This window comes from Balaenoptera borealis (genome assembly GCF_965194805.1).
Source record: "Balaenoptera borealis genome assembly, chromosome: 11".
Taxonomy (NCBI): domain Eukaryota; kingdom Metazoa; phylum Chordata; class Mammalia; order Artiodactyla; family Balaenopteridae; genus Balaenoptera; species Balaenoptera borealis.
The window spans coordinates 51675324-51694355 of record NC_138868.1 but is presented as its reverse complement, the minus strand read 5'-3'; the positions used below and the strand labels follow the sequence as shown (position 1 = coordinate 51694355).

Sequence of the window (19032 nt, the reverse complement as noted above, 5' to 3'; positions counted from 1 at the left end):
ACCTGCTTACTTGATTTCCTTCCATGCCTGGTGAGTTATGGTCTCTTTCTTACTCCCAGATGATCGTGTTATCTTTTAAATTGTAATTTGTTGGAAAATGGTATAAAATTAAAAAGATACAGAGGATACAGTGAAAGGTAACCCTCCCTCTCTTGTCCTGCCAGGTGCGGGTCTCCTCCCCAAAGGCAGTTTCTTGTATACCCATCGGAGTATTCTGTGTATAATGTGTGCATATGTGTATATGTATATGTTTTCTTTTTCTTTAACCCAGATTTTTACATAATAAAACAGTGTTCTGCACCTTGCTTTCCCACCCAACAATAAATCTTTATATCATTGAATATGAACTTTAGAATCTGCCTGTGGGTAATTTTAGTTGGGATTGTGTTAGCTTTAGCTTAACCCTGGAAGAACTGATGTCATTATAATGTTGAGAGCCAGCTTATTTAAGAACATCAAATGTATTTCTGTTCATTCGTGTCTTCCTTTGGGACCCTCAGGAGCCTTTTATTTTTTATTTTAAAAAAAAATATATCTATTTATTTGGCTGTGGCGGGTCTTAGTTGCGGCACACAGGCTCTTTGTTGCGTCGTGCGGGCTTCTCTCTAGTTTTACGCATGGGCTCAGTAGTTGCAGCACGTGGGCTCTCTAGTTGTGGTATGCGGGCTCTAGAGTTGCCCCGTGGCATGTGGGATTTTAGTTCCCTGACCAGGGATCGAACCCACGTCCCCTGCATTGAAAGGCGGATTCTTAACCATTGGACCACCAGGGAAGTCCCTCAGGAGACTTTTAGAAAAATGCACATAGTTAAATATTTGGATGATAGAAAAAAGATGTAGAGTGAAAAGTTTCCCTCCACCTGAAGGTGGGTTTCCAGGGAAGCTGATGGGGCCCAGGGAGGGCCCGGGCAGTGTGTGCATGTGGTCATGTGTTTTTGTAAATTCTTACAAAAGTAAGATGTTCTTTTTTTTTTTTTAATTAAAAAAAAATTTTTTTAATTGAGATGTAATTCACAAATAACATTATATTAGTTTCAGGTGTACAACATAATGATTTGATATTTGTATATATTGGAACATGATAAGATACTCTTGTATTCTTTTTCTGAAAGAGGGCATCCAAATTGGGTAAACTTCAGGCCCTGTGAAGTCTGGCTCTGCTTCTGCTTGCTCCTGTCGCCCTCAACCCTCAGTTTTCCTCCTTACAGGCAACCAGCGTCACCTGTCTCCTATGTATCTTTTCAGAGATATCTTATGCATTTAGTGGTAGACACATACTGATCTATCCTCTCCCCCCACCCCCTTTTTTTTTTCCCATGTGAAAGGCAGAATGTTCTCTATACTGTTTTGAACCTTTTTCTTTGGTCACTTAATACATACTGGAGGTCATCCCTCATCAACATGTAAGGAGTTTCCTCCTTTTTTTACAGAGTTTCCTCATTTTTCTTTAGTCATTTAGCAACACATCTTGGAGGTCATCTCACACTAATACGTAAAACGTTTCCTCATTTTCTATGGCTCAGTGTTCTCCCGAATGACTACACTATAGTTTAGTTAACCATTCCCCGATTTATGGGTATTTTGGTTACTTCCAACCTTTTGTTGTTATACACAATGCTGTAACCAATAACCTATGCACGTCACTTTGGACATGCATCAGGAAGACTGCAGGGTAAGTGCCCATGGGTGGCTGGATCAAAGGGCACAGAAGCATCGGGGTTTCAAATCTATGGTGGCATTGCCCTTCCCAGAGGCACTGGCCCGGCCAGGGAGGGGAATGCCTCACCCTGTCACCACTTAGTGTGGGGAGGTTAAGTTCCTTTTCCTGTGTTTAAGAACCATTTATACTTTTCTTTCTGTGAATTTCTCTGTTCATATTCTTTGCCTATTTTTCTGTTAGGTTACTGGTCTGTGTCTTATTTCTAGGTGCTTTTCACTTTTTAGGAAAATTAATCTATGTTTGGGGTATGAGTGACAGCCCCTAGTTTGTCATTTATCTTTTGGCCTTGCTTATGCCTTTTTTTTTTTTTAATCATGCAGGAATGTTTGATTTGTATATAGTTGATATATATAATTGTATATTTCACTCTTTTCTTTATCCTTCTGGATTTGTATCATTTCCAGAAGGCTTTTGCCTCTCTGAGACAAGGGTTTTTTAAGTTCTTTCATGGTTTTATTTATTATAATGAAATCTTTGATTTGTCTGTAATTTATCCTGTTGTAAGGTGTAGAGGTCCAGCTTTGTAGCTTGCTCCACAGCTGTCCCGACAATTTAATAATCCATCTCTTCCCCACTAGTTTGAGATGTTACTTTTGTTGTATACTAAATCGTTAGATTTATTTGGGTCTATTTTTGAACTTTCTGTTCTGTTTAATTGATCTGTCTGTTCAAGTGCTGGTAACCTGTACTGTTTTAATTGCCATGGTTTTATGTTTTAATATGTGGTGAGGCTGATTTTCACTCTTTACCCTTCCTTTGCCCCACTCCCTCACTTCCAGAATTTTCCTGGCTCTTCCTGCTTGTTTGTTTTTCCACATGAACTTTCAAATAAACTTGTCTAGCCACCGCCCCCCCCCCCAATTCTTTGTGTGTGCTTAGCAGGATAGTGCATATTTATAAATTAACTGAGAATTAATATCTTTATGATGTTCTCTATCCAGGAGAATATTATGTCTTTCTATCTGTCCAGCTCTTCTTTTTGCCCCTTAATAACATTCCACATTTTTCTCACTATAAATCCTTTTAATTTTATTTTTTTATTTATTTTTGGCTGCATTGGGTCTTTGTTGCTGTGTGGGGGCTTTCTCTAGTTGCCGTGAGTGGGGGCTTTCTCTAGTTGCCGTGAGTGGGGGCTACTCTTTGTTGTGGTGCGCAGGCTTCTCGTCGCGGAGCTTCTCTTGCTTTTCTTGTGGAGCACGGGCTCTAGACGCACGGGCTTCAGTAGTTGTGGCACATGGGCTCAGCAGTTGTGGCTCACGGGCTCTAGAGCGCAGGCTCAGTAGTTGTGGTGCACGGGCCTAGTTGCTCTGCGGCATGTGGGATCTTCCCAGGGCTCGAACCCACGTCCCCTGCATTGGCAGGCAGATTCTTAACCACTGCACCACCAGGGAAGCCCGATCCTGCACATTTCTTATTAAGTTTATTCTTGGTGGTTTTTATGTTGTGATGCTATTATAAATGAGGTCTTTCATCCTGGTTTCTACCTGGTTATTGCTTATAAATATCGATTCTATTATATTAATTTTGAACCCAGCTATCTTACTAAATTCTTTTATTGTTTGTAATAGTTTCTCAACTGAGCTTCTCAGGTTTTCCAACTCAAAACTCATATTATTGTTAAGTAATAGATTAACTCTTCTTTCCCAATTTTTATACCAATGGTATTTTTTTGTTGTCTAGACTTTTATGATGATGGAAGTTTTTCTACTGTTTTTCCATTAAGCAAAGTGCTGGTTTTTATTTTAAGGAAGTGTTGATCCATTTCTATTTTACTGATACTGCAATTTTTGTTTAAGTATGCTGGATATTGGGTTTTATCATATGCCTCTTTAGTATCTGTGGAGATGAACAGATAACTTTTTTCTTTTGATCTGTTAATCACTGCCTTGCATCATCTGTTCCTTGACTCTTGCCAGGTCAGGAGTTCTTGAGTATTGGTAGGGGACCTTAGTCCCCATTGCCTAGTGCAAGGCTATTTTGAAAGAACAAATGAATGAATGGCCTTTCCTATACATTCCCCCCTGCCCCTCCTCGGGGGTGGGAGGGTTTGCTCACTCATAGGACCAGGACCCCAGAGGCTGTGTGATGCTGGGTTGCCTCATCTCCTGGAGTATTCTGCTTCCTCCAGGGGCATGGAGGTGGGGGTAAGCCTCAACCCACAGACTGGGCCTGCAGGGGCACCAGCAGTGGTATCCCTCAATCCCACCTATACTTGCTAACCCCTGGACCTGGCCCTCAGCTGGAAACTGGCACCTCAGAAGGAATTGGGTCCTTGCCTGGGTCTTGCAGCGGGCGGGAGGGAATGTGTGTGCAGACATAGCCACAGCAGTGGCCAAGGCTGTGGATGGGGGTTAGGGTAGTACCAACTCTGAAGGTCCTGGAGGGCTTCCTAGAGGAGCTGGATGCTAGGAGGCCACAGGGGTGGGGTGTCAGGTTTCAGGCAGTGGGAGAAGCCTGCGTGTTCAGAGACCAGGCAGTACCTGGCCTTGCCTGGCACATGGGACACAGGGGAGAGGGCTTAAACACCGAGCTTACCCCATGGCATGGGAAAGCCACAGAAAATTGTTGACTGGGGACCTATACCTGGGCAACCATGCCTCTGACCTGTGCCCATGTATCTCTTCCAGGTCTGGACAGAGTCCTGCTGGCTGGCTTCTGCTGACAGGAACCATGGCAGAGGCCGGGGACGGGGCCCTATCGGTGGCCGAGTGGCTGCGGGCACTGCACCTGGAGCAGTACACCAGGCTCTTTGAGCAGCACGGACTGGTGTGGGCCACAGAGTGCCAAGGCCTCAGCGATGCCCGCCTGGTGGACATGGGCATGCTGCTCCCCGGCCACCGCCGCCGCATCCTGGCTGGCCTGCTCCGAGCCCACACGCCCCCAGCCCCTGCACCCCGCCTAACCCCACGGCCCGTGCCCATGAAGCGTCATGTCTTCCGCTCACTGCCTGTGCCCACCACTCCACCGGAACCACTGCCCACGGCTGGAGAGGACGAGGGGCTACCCACTGCCCCACCCATCCCACCACGGAGGAGCTGCCTTCCACCCACCTGCTTCTCCACCCCATCCACGTCTGCCCCAGACCCTGTGCTGCCCCCGCTGCCTGCCAAGCGGCATTTGACAGAGCTCAGCGTTCCGCCCGTGCCCCCTCGCACTGGGCCCCCCCGCCTGCTGGTGAGGTGAGTGGATGCCGTCCAGAATGTAGGAACATGAGCAGAGGATCTAGAGGGTTGAGGGGGAGTCTGTGGCCTTTGCCACTAGGGTAAGAAAGGCACCTTGGTGGAGGGAACAGCATGTGCAAAGCTCAGAGGTGGGAAGCACCGTCCTCAGGTGCTCTGAGCAGACAGTGTGGCTGAACTGTTGTGTGAGTGAGGGTGGGCTCGTGGATGGCGCTGGTGGGACATGCTGTGAAGGCCAGGCGGGGATCCCAGGGAGTTTTTAAGCAGAGCGATCGGATGAAAACTGAGTACGGAAAGGATGACCCCGGCTGCTGGTAAGGTTGATGGGGGAGGAGGCTGGGAGACCAGTGAGAGGGCGCAGGGCCAGGTGGGAGGCCCCCGCTCAGGCTGTGCTAGTGAGACTGGAGAGAAGTAGGCAGATTGGAGTGAGAGGTCAGCCCTAGAATGGATGGGACTTGGGGACGGCCTGGGCATGAGCAGAGAGGGAGAGAGGAGGCTCATGGCATCCAGGTTCCCATCTTGGGTAGATGGTGGTGCAGTCCCTGATCTGGGCCCTGGCCACAGGAGGGAGTTTGGGAGGAAGTCTGGAGTTCAGTTTGGGGCCTGGTGAGATACTGGGAGAGCAGAGTGCATTTCTCAAGTCAGGAGGTAGCATGTGGAGGAAATGGGAAGTCTAGAATGAAGAACTCGTTCTGGGGGATGCAGCAACTGCCCTGGGCCTGGCGCTGGTGCTCCCGTCTTCCCCTTTCACACTACTCCTGCCAAATGTCACCCGATCCTGGAGTCACTTCTCAGGCCACATCCTACTCACCCTCCCTCCTCCCCAGAACTGTTTTCTCCCCTCCTAGCTCCTTGTACTCCTTGTTTTCTTGAGTTTCCTCCTAATTCTGTGGACACGCCATTTAACCTCCTTTACATATGCCCTCCCTTCCTGCCATTTGCTGGGGTGCCCAGCTTGGAGGAGCATCCCCAGGTATGGCTGGATATGTGGGGTGTCATGGAGCTTTATTGCAGCACTTGGACAAGTCAGCCTGATCTGGGAAGGCTTCTTGGAGAAGGAAGAACTGTGCAGAGAGAGGTGTCCTGGTCCCCGTTACTGTTGGGCACTGTGCTGGGTGCTTGCTCACATGCTCTCGTTTGATCCCTGCTCAAGTGCTCCGGGGCATTTGTGTCCTGTTTTCAAGCAGAGAAACTAAGACTCAGAGAAGGGAGGGGGCCACTGGCTGGATCCATGCCAAGTATATGCTAGGGGAGCCGCCGTGGGGAGGGTCTGGGAGGTTTTCTTCACCCAGAGAGGGGCTTAAAGTAAAGGGGCCTTCAAAGCCAAGCCAGAGCTGTGGTGTTTTGAGGTTTGATTGGTGAAAGCACACAAAGTTTATTGTGCCTTTCCCGGGTTCACACAGCTGGGAGCAGCACTGGGGTCCCCCGGGAGCCTGGCTTATAGCCCGGACTGGAGTTTCCTGGTGCCACTGCACCCTCTAGTGGCCACTTCCTGCATGTAGGAGTAATTTCTATTTCCTTTAACTCCATCATTAGGACGGAGTGTGTGTCTGTGTGTCTGTCTATTTGCTTGTCTCTGGGGGTTGGGAGTGGGTGAACAAGGGCAGGAGGCAGGGCCCTGTCCATAGGAAGTTCACAAAGGCTAAGGAGGCAAAAACCCCAGTCGAGGAGTGGAGGCCTGGGTTCCTGCCTAGAAGGCAGAATACCTGAGCAGGTCCAGCTGGCTCCATGACTCTGATTAGGAGCTGCCCCTCTGGGCCTGTTTCCCCATCAGGTGTCCTCCTTGGCCCTCCATGGCCCTCCTGGTACTAACATCTGAATTCAGGAGACTTTCTGGGTAGAGCAAGGGTCCTATCTTCACCCCAGGGTACCAGGCCCCACTCTCAGATCCTCAGTCTGAACTTAGCCAACATCTGGGAGAGGCCAGACTCCCATGGTCAGGAGTCCGGCCCTTTGTAGCTAGAGGACCCAAAATTCATTCCATGCTCACAGAATTTGTAGGCAATTATTCCTTGCAATTTGGGGCTGTTCCTTAGGGCAGAGTGGCAGGTGAGCTGCCAAGCCTGGCTTCCTGTGTCCTGGGGTCTTTGATATTTGGAATTGTGGGCATCTGCAGTCTTAGCATCCTGGGCTCGCAAGGTGTACAAAGTCTTTAAAGCCCGGAGGGAGAAAAACTAAGGACGGACAGAGCCTCACATATGTGTAACAGGCGAAGGCTGGGCAGGTTTGGGGCGAGGATGGAGCCTGACTGGCTACCCTGTCCCCTCATAGCCCCTTTCTACGACTCCAGGCTCCGTGGTGCGCAGTGGAAGACTGCTCAGCCTGGCCTGCTCCTGCCCCCCTTGCAGGAGTCCCTGCTTCCTGATGTGGCCTTCCTGTCCTTGCCTGCACCCTCTAGTGATGAGGGTCTCACCCGCTCAATCGTAGGGCCTCTTACACCAGATCAGGTGGTGACTGAGGGAGCATTTTTGCCTGGCTCCGGTCCATCACTGGGCTCCCCAGCAGAATTTGGGATTTAGTGACTCCACCTGAGGGCATGCCTGGCCGGTTTGTGAGTGTGCACCCATAGGCGTGTGTCTGTCAGGGTAGTAGCGTGTCTGTGTATTTTTGCATCCACACATGTTCTAAGGGAGGCGATGTATGATCCTAACGTATGCATGCAGGTGGGGATTTATACAGTTTCAGTGGTGACTTGCTGTAGTGTGTGCAAATTTATCAAGGCCTGTGTGCACACATACACATGCCCATGCCTACTGGTTTTGTGGGGACTCAAACAGCGTGAGTGTATTTGTGAGTGCGTGTGATGTGGGTGGTGAATTGGCATGTGTGTTATTTGTGTACTGTCAGGTGTGAGCCAGTGTGTGCTTGTGCTGTGTCTGCACATGCTGCCAAGAGGCTGAGCCCCCTAGAATGTCAGCTCCATTAGTGCTCAGATGCTCGTCAGTTTCATCTACTACTGAATCCCCAACATCTGAAACAGTGCCAGGTGCCTAATAGGCACTCAGCAAGTGTTTGCTGTGTTAGTAAATAGATGAGGCCTGCATGAGCTTTTGTACTGCCGGGCGCTGAGCACATGTGCTGCCCATGCTGACTCAACCCCTAGTGGACCCTGGACAGTAGGGTTACAGGACACCCCAAATCCCTTCCCACTACCCAATCTCTGTCACCCCAGGCCTCTTAGAAAGGGAGAGACTTCAAGGGAGGCAGGCAGAAAAGGAGCAGGGACGGGGTCCTCTCCCCTCTGCCCCAGCTGGGTCAGGACTCTCAGAACCAGGTTCATTATTCTGCCTGGCCTGGGAGGACCCCATTGCACCCTCAAAGGGTCTGCACACCCACCATCACTTAAGCCTGTCATAGGGAACTAGCTGACAAGTCCAGAGATCCTGAGAAACTTCTTCAAAGTCACACAGCCCAGCGCAGGGGAAGCTCATGTTCAAACCCTGCCTCCTGGCCTGGGACTGTCTACTCAGCTCTAAGTATCATAGATGTGAACGCTCTGAGCCTGCTTCCCTGAGCGTGGCAGAGAGGTCATTGCTGATCCAGGGTTCCAGGGTCACCCGGCAGAGCCCCTCCTAGGCTGCTCTGGGCCTCTGTTTCTTCCTCTGATACCTGGATGTCTGGAGATACCTTGGGAAGAGGGAGTATTTGTCCAGACAGTACAGCTACCAGCTAGAGTCACACTGCAAGGCCTCCCACCTGTGCCCTCGACCACCCTGCAGCCCAGCCAATCCCTGGTCTTCCTGAAGGCTGATCACTTGTTGCCAGGGCAGAACTTGCTCCTTTCAGAGAGCCTCTTTCCCAGCTTCTCTGGGCCTCCTTGTGGGCGTGGGGAGGGGCCAGCCAAGGCCAGGGCCTTCTGGGTGTCCACTCTGTAAGGTCCTGCTAGATGGCACTGGGGTGGCTTGTCCACTCACTCCAGCTGGGTGGGGGGGCAGCCTGGGGGCGGAGAGGAAGTGTCTGTCCCGGAGGATTCTGGGTGACTTTTCTCTCTGTCTCAGTCCGTGTTTTCAGGAAGTGTGTGTGTTGGCCAGGGCTGCAGGGGGGCGGGGGGAGGCGGAGAGCAGGAAGCTAGAGGAGACCAGAGCTGAATTCAGACACAGACACACACGTACACGTACACACACTCACTCACTCTCGCGGACAGACCCACAGTTACACACAGGAACACACACTCAGACAAGTGATCACAGACACTCAGACCCAAATCACGGGTGCACAGAGCCATGCCTGGACCCAGACGCGGCCTCAGGCATACCCAGGGAGTGGGGCCAGGCTGTCTGTGAGACCAGCCCAGGTCGGACACAGGCTGCACAGGCAGGGAACGGCACACGCTGGGCCCGGCTGACCAGAGCCACAGGAGTCCTCGGGCCCCGGACCCAGAGGGCGTCAGAGGGTGAGCGAGGGGCCGCCTTGGGCTGGGCTGTCGGCCAGGGGAAGGTGGGGAGGCTCCTCTGGCGGGCCTGGGAGGGCAGGAATCCCTGTCTGTCTGCCACCTCTCCGCAGGCTGGGTTTTCTGTGCTGGTCTCCTCCCCCTCCCTTTTTTACTCTCAGAATTTTCTGACTTCTTTCACTTTCTCTACATTTTCTGTTTTTCTCCTGCCCTTTCCTTTTCTCCCCTCTCTCTTCCCCCTCTCTGCCCTGGGCTTTCCAGGTCTCCATCTCCCCATAAACCTCTCTCCGCGGTCCGCTGGGAGCCCCCCGGGGCCTGTTTTCTGGGCTGCACAGACTCCTCCTGTGTGGGGTCTCTGCCCCAAGAAGGATCTGGTGCTGATCTCGGTTCTGACTCCCTGCACCCCACTGAGGATTGCCTCCAGAGGCTTAGGTGACTTCTCTCAGGGTCAAATTCAAGGGTGCTGTGGCTCTGGGCAGCTCCTACCAGAGCCCCCTTGCCCTCCCCCAAGTCCAGGTGATAGGAAGGCCTGCCAAGGGCTGGCACTTAGCTGGCGACTTCCTATCCCTCCTTCCAGGGCTGGTGGTGTGGTGGGGGTGCCTGTGTCATTGCGGGGCTCCCCCCAATTGCTGTGATCCCTAATGAGCTCAATAACCCTGTGCTTGGGCCACTGGGGACATAGAGATTCCTCTAACCAGGCCCTGTCTGTGTACCTGGCCCTGCCCTGCACCCTTGGCTCATCTTTCCATAGGGCCCAGCAGACACCTGCACCTTCTCCTCCAGCCAGGCCAGCCCTGGGATGGGGGAGAGGGGCTAGTACAGTTGTGAGCCACCTGAAGGGTGAACTTCCTCCCCCCGCTGCCTTCATAAGCCAGCACAGGGTCAGGCCTGGGAAGCAGGAAGAGCTGCCATGGGAGACCTGGGCCTCAGCCCTTTCCTGCCCATGACAGCAAGACTCCCAACTGTGTGAGCTTAGAGGAGGGAGCAGTTTGGGTGGACTTCCTGGCGAAGGAGGCGTGTCCTGAGCACAGGGGAGTCGATGATCCGGGTCATCTGGGGATTAAACAAAAAAAAGACTCCCAGCAGGATGTCTGGCACATAGCAGGTACTTAGCAAGTGGTAGCTATATTGTTCCAGGGTGAAGTACAAAGAGCTGGGTGAAACCTTGGTTTTGAGGGTGGATGCCAGGTCAGTCGGGCACTGCTGTATGGAGGGATGGAGAGCTGCTGACCTCCAGTAATCAGTATGTGAGTGGGGCGATGGTCATTCATTCATTCCGAACACAGTCAAGGAAGCCCCCTCTGTGTTGGCATGGCGAGGGATTGGCCTGAGGGGACTCACAGCGTATGCAAAAGCTGAGAGGCATACCGCAGACGTCACATCTAAGCAAGTGAGACCCCAAGAAGGGCTTTCTCTGCCGTGGCTTGGACAGAAGTAAATAGGACAGAGCCCGGAAAGCGCTAGAGGGGCTGACCCTTGGGCCTCATGATGGAGAAGGAAGGACGAGGGCAACCACGGAGGAAGAAAGAAACATAGGGCTGAGGCCTGGGCCCCAAGAAGAACGAGGAAGTAGGCAGTTGGGAAAGATTGCCCCTGTGGGAAGAGGAGGGCAGAAGAGGAGGCAGATGTGTCCAAATCAGAGTCTGATCCCACCTCTTGGCCCTGCTGGTGAAAATCCAGGAGGTGGGTTTGGGCTGGTTCCCTCCAAGCCCTGTGTGACCCTGTAGGGGGAAAGTCCTGATTCCAGGACAGGGTATAGGCCTGGGTCCTTGGTCCCCTGAGGTCAGTTCAGTGAAGCAAACATTGACAGATACAACTATACGGAGTGCTCAGAAGTGTGGGGACTGGAGAAGCCTCAGGAGGCCCCTGGGGCATGAAGGGAGGTGCAAAGTGGAAGGGGAAGATGTATGATTTGCACCTTTGGAAGGAGGAGTAGGAGATGGCCAGGTGGAATTGCGTTCCTGGTGGAAGGAACAACGTATGCAAAAGCCTGGAAGTATGCATTTATGGAATGCAGCTCAGTCAAGGTTGGCTGGAATGTAAGAGTGGATCAGTTCAAGGCCAGCCTGAGATATGCAGGCTGCCCAACTCTGCAGCCCTGCCCATCTGCCCTTATGGTGATTGACATAAATAGAAAGGAGTGAAGGGAGAGCCAGGGGCCACCCTGGAGGAGAGGGCTATGGCACAGGTTACTGGCCCATCCTGTGGGGCCTTAGCCTCCTTCCGCCACAGGAAGGGTGAGAAAGTTGTGCTGGTGATGTGTGGCAGTTGGCTCTCCTTACTGAATTATCAGTGAGCCTGGAAGCAGACCAGAGAGGAACCTGAGGCTCAGAGGTAAAGTGACCTGCTTTGTAAGGACACAAACTGATGGGAGGTCTCGCTGGGTGCAAGCCCAGACCCACCTGGCTGCAAAGCTCTGTCTCTTACCTACAGTGACCACAAATATCATTTCGTCCAGGACAGGCCTGCTTACACCTGTTGCCCTGACATAGTTATTAATAGGGCCTCTTTTAACTCTCAGAAATGTTCTGGTTTATATGATTAATTATATGGTCACTCTACTCGTACCCATTCTGGCTCGGGACCCTCATATATCCCTCAACCCGCAGATACAAGGTTGGCTGTGTGTATTTGCCCTAAACCAATAAAACAGACCTTCTTAGGCTGAGGGCCCAGGCTGGAGTGGGCCCTGCCCAGGAGTGCCCAGATCCATATGTCACTTGGATAGAGGAGAAAGGGGCTGAAGGAGCAGAGGAGCCAGGAATGAGGGGCAGGGGGTGAGCAGCTCTGTGTGGGCATCTTGGAGGCTACCTAGAAGAGGCCCATTGAGCCGTATTTTGAGGTACAGATAGGCTTTCCATGGACTGAGATGTAAGGAGAGGGCAGGGAGATGCAGGCAATAGGAAGTGGTGTAAGCGAAGGCTCATAGGAGGGACCACTGAGTCCCTGCTCAGGTTTGGGGTTGATCTTCTGGTCTTGTGGGGTCAGAGATCAGTGGGGAACATCCCAGCTGGACTTTAGCTGCAGACTGGAGCTGGGGCTGCTCTAAGGGGTGTAGGCACTGAGTGGCCAGGACTCTGGCTGGGTTAGGGTCATTCTGTGGGCACTGCCCCTTCCCCTGGGATTTTCCCACATCCGTGCCTTCCTGATACCACTTCTCCTTTCCTGGGCCTGGCTCTGACTCAGCATGACCCTGGTGCCCTGTGGTAGGCAGGCGGGGGGTCAGCTTGGAGGCTTCCTGGAGGAGGTGTCTAGAATGAGGTCGGGAGGCCCATGGGGCCCCCTTGCTCCCACCTTCTTGGCACATAGCCCTCTTCCTGCAAAGGCTTTGCTGGGAGAGGAGCCCTTAGCATCTGTTCCCCTCTCCTTTCTTACCGTGGTAACACGGCCATCAGAACTGTGATCACATTTCCTTTTGGATGGAACATCAACCCTAGAGCTGCCTGGATCCTGAGTTGGGTGGCCAGTGTGAGGAGACGGGCCTCAGAGAAGCCCTCAGATCCTGGCTGTGGACTCCTCATTTGCCACTGGTGGTTGAGCTTTCAGCTGTGGTGCTGGACTTCCTGGGTGCACATCCCAGCTGTGGGACCAAGGACAAATTACTTCGTGTCTCTGTGCCTCCGTTTCCTCATCTGTAAAGTGGGAATAGCAATAAGCCATACGTTATTGAATGAATGAATCCACGTAAAGCACCTAGAGGACTGGGAAAACACACACACACATAATTAATAAGAATTAATTAATCCAGGTCTTCATTTATTTATTCATCCCTGCTGCGTGCTGGGCATACGGTAGTGAAGAAGGTGGGTATGGCACTTGTCTTAGGGAACCCACATGCTGGGGAGGCAGGCCTCAGGAAGGGCAGAACCCTCTCATATGATCAGGCAGTGATGGGGGAGGACTAGGGGCCAGAGATGGGAGGACCAATGCCGCTTGGGCTCTGAGGATACTCTGTTGCCATCACCTTTGCCTCAGCACTGGCCCTCAGTCCTGGGGGAGGTGGGGAGCCAGGCCCACTCAGCCTGCTTGGTATTGGAAGGGCAGAGCCTGTCCCCCCTGCTCTGAGCCAGTCTGACTGGTCCTGGTCCAACAGCTTGGAGCTCTGCTGTCAGCTGATCACAGGCTGGGCCCCCAAGGGCCCCTTCCTCTTGGAGTCTGGGAGACCGTGTGATAGACTGCTTTGCTTGTCAAAAAGTCTCCAAGGGCATTGTGCTTGACTAGCTGGGGGGCCGACACTGCAGGTCATGCCCTTGGGCCTGTGTGTACTCACTCAGCCTTTCATTTGCTTCTCTCCCCACCCTGTCGGCCAACCTATCCACCTACCCATCCACCCCCCACCCACCCATCCAACATGCTCTCGTTGCTCACTCAGCCAGGCCCTATGGGTGGCCTGTGGGGATAAAGAGTCAAGTCCAAGACTGCCCCTGCCCTAAAGAGACTCAGGGTCAAGTCGGGGAGACAGCCTAGTACAGTGTCCATCAGGGGGTCTTCGTAGGTCCAGCTAAACCCCTACCCTAGGCCCACTTGGCATCAGATTCCCTGAGAAGCATATAGACAGGGAATAGCTGGCCACCAGGACAGCAGCAGATCTTCCTCTGCTGTGGGGTCCTTGTGGCAGTCAGTGCCACTGTCCACACATCTGTCCAGGAGCTGTTCTCTGTGGTCCTCCAGGGGGCAGCTCAGGGATGAGGGATGAGACTCACAGCCAACAGGTGTGGGCGCCACCCTGGCTTAGAGAACTCTTGCCCCAAGGGGCCGGTATGTCTTCTAACAACCGCACAAGTGTGGTTTCAGGTCCCTGCACAGGCTGTGCCCGGTTACGAGCCACCACACTCTGGGAAGTCCAAAGCTCCGACTTCTCCCCCAGGTCAAGAGACCACTTACAGTTTCTCCTAGTCTAGGTGCAGTTCCACACTCAGGCCACTTTTGCCAAAGGCATTGTTGCCTCAGAGCATGGCTGACATAGTACTTTTAGCAGGTTTCTAGGGGGAAAGAGTTTTTTTGTTCATTCTTTACCCTTGGAGAGGAAGGAGATAGGGTGCAGGGTAACGTGGAAGTAGCCAGGTGTCCTAAGAAGCACCCAGACTGTGGAGTCAAGGTTCAGGTCCTGGCTTAGATGCTAGCACAGTACCTGGCACAAAGGAGGGAGGTACTAAAAAGCAAAAGTTACTTGGAATAATTCATCTAAAGCTCATATCAGAGGGGAACGTGGGCAGGGCCTGGAGGAGCAGGAAGGAGGGGTCAGGAAAAACTTTCAGAGAAGGGGCACTTGAGTAAGAAGTTAAAGAATGAGTAGATGTTCTCTGATCAGAGACCAGGGAGCAAGGTATTCCTGCAGGAGGCAACAGCAGGAGCAAAGGCCTGGCATCATGGTCATGTCCCAGCCCTTCCTTGCTTTCTCGGTGGTCACACACTGTCAGCCACTGCCAGGAACACTGGGGCAGTAGACCAGGCTGAAATCACCAGTGAAGAAAGTTGCCCACCCGCTCTAATGCTCCTCCTCAGCCCCTGCTGGATGCTGGCAGAGACCGCAGTTGGGGCCAGGCTTCTAGAGCTCAGGCACCTGTTCGGCTGGTGGTCTCTGTGCATCCTGTGTGCTGACGCACGACACGCCTTGTCTTGGTTAATCCCCTCCAGCCACCCTGCCACAACAGTTTTGTAGTCCTCATTTTACAGAAGAGGAAACTGAGGCTCAGAAAGGCTAGGTGCTTGCCCCAGGACACACAGGAACTAAGACTGAGGCAAGGTTGAAACCCACGTCTCTGATGTCCTTTGGAGACACTCAACCTGCAGGAAGCAGTGCGATCTGTGCTGAGACAGACAGACAGGAGCACTGTGGCTGTGGGAGTCCAGGCACCTTGAACCTGGCCTTGGAGTCAGAGAAGCCTTCTGGGGGGAGTGCTGGCAGAGATGAGAAGTGTGGTGGGTTCAGGTGAGTTTGAGGGGTCCCGGGGGATGGTGAATATTCAAGACAAGAGAGAAGATGGTCTTGATCCAGAGGCTCACGGCCTCAGGACTTGGTTTCTAAGGCTCTGGTCTGTGCCCTTGGCCTCGATGCCCATTTCAGTCCTGCGCCATCCATTCTCCAACAAACGCCTTCTTATCCTTAAAAGCTCAGGTCCAGGGACTTCCCTGGTGGCACAGTAGTTAAGAATCCGCCTGCCAATGCAGGGGACACGGGTTCGGTCGCTGGTCCGGGAAGATCCCACATGCCACGGAGCAACTAAGCACGTGCGCCACAACTACTGAGCCTGTGCTCTAGAGGCCGCGAGCCACAACTACTGAGCCTGCGTGCCACAACTACTGAAGCCCGTGCACCTAGAGCCCATGCTCCGCAACAAGAGAAGCCACTGCAATGAGAAGCCCACGCACGGCAATGAAGAGTAGCCCCTGCTCGCCGCAACTAGAGAAAGCCCGTGCACAGCAACAAAGACCCAATGCAGCCAAAAATAAAAATAAATAAATAAATAAAATATAAATAAATAAAAGCTCAGGTCCAATCTTCCCTGACTCCCCAGGCTAGGATGCAAACCACCCCCCACCCCATTCTGGTCTTCATCTCTCTTTTAGAGTGGAGACCAAGTGGGTACATGTGGCTAAAAGTTAGCACTTTGGGGACAGGTGACCCTGTCCCAGCAAGGCAGGGCCAGCTCATGAAGCCAAAGAAGGTACCTGCTCTGGGGAGCTTGGAGGTTTTGGGGCAGGGGAGTGAGGCAAGGAGGGCTCTGAGTGTGTGGAATGAATGAGTTGTGCTGCTGCTCATGTGAGCTGGGGGCGCAGTGGGTTTGAGTCCTGTTTCTGTCTCAGTGTCGCTGGCGCAGTGACTCAGCCGCACTGAACTTGATGCCCAAATTTTGGTCTGTTCCCAGCCTTCCTGCCAAGGAAGAAGAGTTACTGTCACCGCCACCATCATTCTCTCCCCAGCCAGAGCCTGAGGAGCCCCTGGCCACTCTCCCCCGGGGGCCTCCCCAGCCCCCATCTCCACCTCCCAGCCCCCCAGAGATTCCCCCGAAGCCTCTTCGCCTGCTCCCGGAGTTTGGTGAGTGCCGTAGCGAAGCATGGGGCTCTGGGTAGGTGGCCTGGGATCAGGGCTGGAGAGTCTGCAAGGACGTAAGCATCGTGCTCCCCTTTCTGTTGGGCCCTGCCACCGACCCACTCTGTGGCCCTGGACAGGTGAGCATCCTTCCCTTCATCCTCAGAATGGAGACAGCACCCAGCTCTCTGACCTATTGACTGTTAGGTGTGGGCAGATGGCAGACTTCCTGATTTGCCCATGGTTTAAAGTCTGGGACTGTTTTCCATGGTCATGGGCAGTTTGCTTTTCCTTGGATTGTCTACCTTTTCTTGTCTCGATTCTTGTTGCTTTTTTTTAGCCTTTTTAAGACAGTCCCTACCCTGATCCCCAAGCTTGCTGCCTGGTCAGACCTCCCTGTGGTGGCCTGGCCTCTCCTTTGGCCGCCCCCTAGTGCTGTCCTGTGAAGCCCTGAGAATATAAATAGCACTTCCTGTCCTTTGTGCCTTTTTTTGAAAGCCAAGCCAGGGTGGGGCAGGGTCTTTCTTAGGCTGGGGGAGGCCAGGCTTCTTTGCCGCTGAGTCTCCCCCTCCCCTCTATCTCCCCAGATGACCCTGACTACGATGAGGTCCCAGAGGAGGGGCCGAGGGCCCCAGCTGCCGTGATGACCAAGAAGGTGGGTCAGGCAGTGGTTAGGGTTTGGGCTGTCTGCCTGTCAGCGTGGAGGGCGGGCTACCCAGGTGCCTTTCAGACCCTGGGGACCACCAGATAGAGAGTAGGTAGCCGGCTCCCTGGAGAGTTCCCTTCCCCTTCACTGTCTTGCTGTGTGGGGGTCTGGGGGCTCTGGTTTGTGGCTCCAGATCCAGTCTTCAGCTGCATCTGGATGGCTGTGTGGCCCCTTCTCTCCCTTGGTGTTTGGAGCACATCTGTCTTGGGGTGTCTGTCCTTCTGTCTCTGTTTCACTTTCTGTGTCCCCGTGTCACCCTCTCTCTGAGTGCCTTAACTCTCCATCCATGTGTCTTTTTCTCTAGCCCTTTATCTTTCTGTCTTTGTCTCTCACCTGGGCCCGTGCCTGCACTGGTGTTCTCTGTCCTTGTGACCCCGTCTCCCTGGGTTCCTGTGCAGACTGCTGGGGGTTGGGAAGGAGAGGAGCGTGAGGAAAGAGAAGTAAATGTGCAGAGTTGTGTGGGTCCAGGGTGGAGTGGACAGAGGGGGATGTGGCAGCCCCTAGTTGGGTGTGATCTGGGGCTTGAAGGGGAGCATGACACTGAGCGGGTCTGGGGAGCAGGAGGAGCCCCCAGTGAGCCAAGTCCCTCGGGCCGTGCGCGTGGCCAGTCTGCTGAGCGAGGGGGAGGAACTGTCCGGGGACGACCAAGGGGATGAAGATGAGGATGACCATGCCTACGAGGGCATCCCCAAGTAAGCGTCCTCTTCTCTCTGGTGGTTCTCCCACCCAGCTCTCCTCCTTCCCCAAGCCCGGCCCAGCCTGTCCATCTCCTCTGCCCCCACCCCATGGGAGCCCCCACTCTGGCCTCCTCATTCCCTCTCTTCTCCCCCCAGTGGTGGATGGCACACCAGCAGCCTGAGCTCATCCTTGCCCAGCAGCCTCCTGATCCCTGATCTCCCACCACACCCCATGGACGGGCTGCCTATGGGCCCCAGCCCCAGCCCACCAGTCATCAAGGCTGGCTGGCTGGACAAGAACCCACCACAAGGGTGAGTGAGGCCTGCTGGGTCCTACTGGTGCTCTGCGTGGTGTGGGCTCTAGTATTCTGGTATCGCGGATCAGAAAACCAGAGGGGACAGGGTTATTGGAGCAGGTCTCCCTCCAGGCAGACTGTAACTGCCGATCATCCCCACCAGACCTATGCTTTATTACCCTTAAAACTGAGAAGTCCTTTCTCTGGCGGTCCAGTGGTTAAGACTCTGCGCTCCCAATGCAAGGGGCACGGGTTTGATCCCTGGTTGGGGAACTAAGATCCCTCATACTGCACAGAGCAGCCAAAAAAAAACAAAAACAAACAAACAAACAAAAAAAACCCCCGAAACTGGGAAGTCCTACTTTGAGTCTGACTTCAATCACTCTTGCTGTAGGATCCTTTCTCCCTTGGACCTGGCTGTTCCTAACTTTGTATGTGGCTGCCAGAGGGGGCTAGGGTGATCCCGGAGCCTCTCCCTAATTCCCAGTCCTTTGCTCTGTTGTCCCTCTGCCTCTACCTCTCCAGATCTTATATCTATCAGAAGCGATGGGTGAGACTGGATACTGATCACCTGCGATACTTTGATAGTAACAAGGTGAGGCCTGTGTTAGTCCGTGATATGACCCTGCTTCAGCCTGGTCTTGGGTTGAACCCCGACACTGGACCCAGGCGGAGTCCCTCCCTAGATGAGTCCTCACCAGAGCTGTAGTGTGACTCCTTGAACTGTGTCCTCCTGGCCCATTGGCCAGCCTTGGCCTTGGCCAGGGTTGGTGTAGGGGCTGTCACTGACCACCTGTGGGAGGTGGGGCTGCAACCTTCATTTCAACAGAGGTTGAGGGAGACAAGGAGGGGCTGGGCCTCTGTGGGCCTCACCCCCACAGTCGGCTCCTCTCTCTCCCCCAGGATGCCTACTCAAAGCGCTTTGTCCCTGTGGCCTGCATCTCCCGAGTGGCTGCTATTGGGGACCAAAAGTTTGAAGTGATCACGAACAACCGGACCTTTGCCTTCCGGGCGGAGAGTGATGGTAGGGAG

General features: G+C 53.2%; 1 protein-coding gene across 5 annotated transcripts in view; it reads left to right on the top strand.

Annotated features, from left to right (window-relative positions):
• ARAP1 (ArfGAP with RhoGAP domain, ankyrin repeat and PH domain 1) overlaps positions 1-19032 on the top strand; it is a 62970-nt gene that overhangs the window by 18100 nt on the left and 25838 nt on the right. For 3 of the 5 annotated variants that reach the window (XM_082342946.1, XM_082342945.1, XM_082342944.1), the window contains 7 exons: positions 4347-4898; positions 16158-16327; positions 16909-16976; positions 17589-17719; positions 17861-18016; positions 18526-18595; positions 18904-19024. In XM_082342946.1, the coding sequence (XP_082199072.1) occupies positions 4390-4898; positions 16158-16327; positions 16909-16976; positions 17589-17719; positions 17861-18016; positions 18526-18595; positions 18904-19024 (1225 nt within the window). In that variant the 5' untranslated portion in view covers positions 4347-4389. Of the gene's footprint in view, positions 1-4346; positions 4899-8918; positions 9292-16157; positions 16328-16908; positions 16977-17588; positions 17720-17860; positions 18017-18525; positions 18596-18903; positions 19025-19032 lie in introns of those variants that run through there. The other 2 variants (XM_082342947.1, XM_082342948.1) reach the window with 2 other exon arrangements.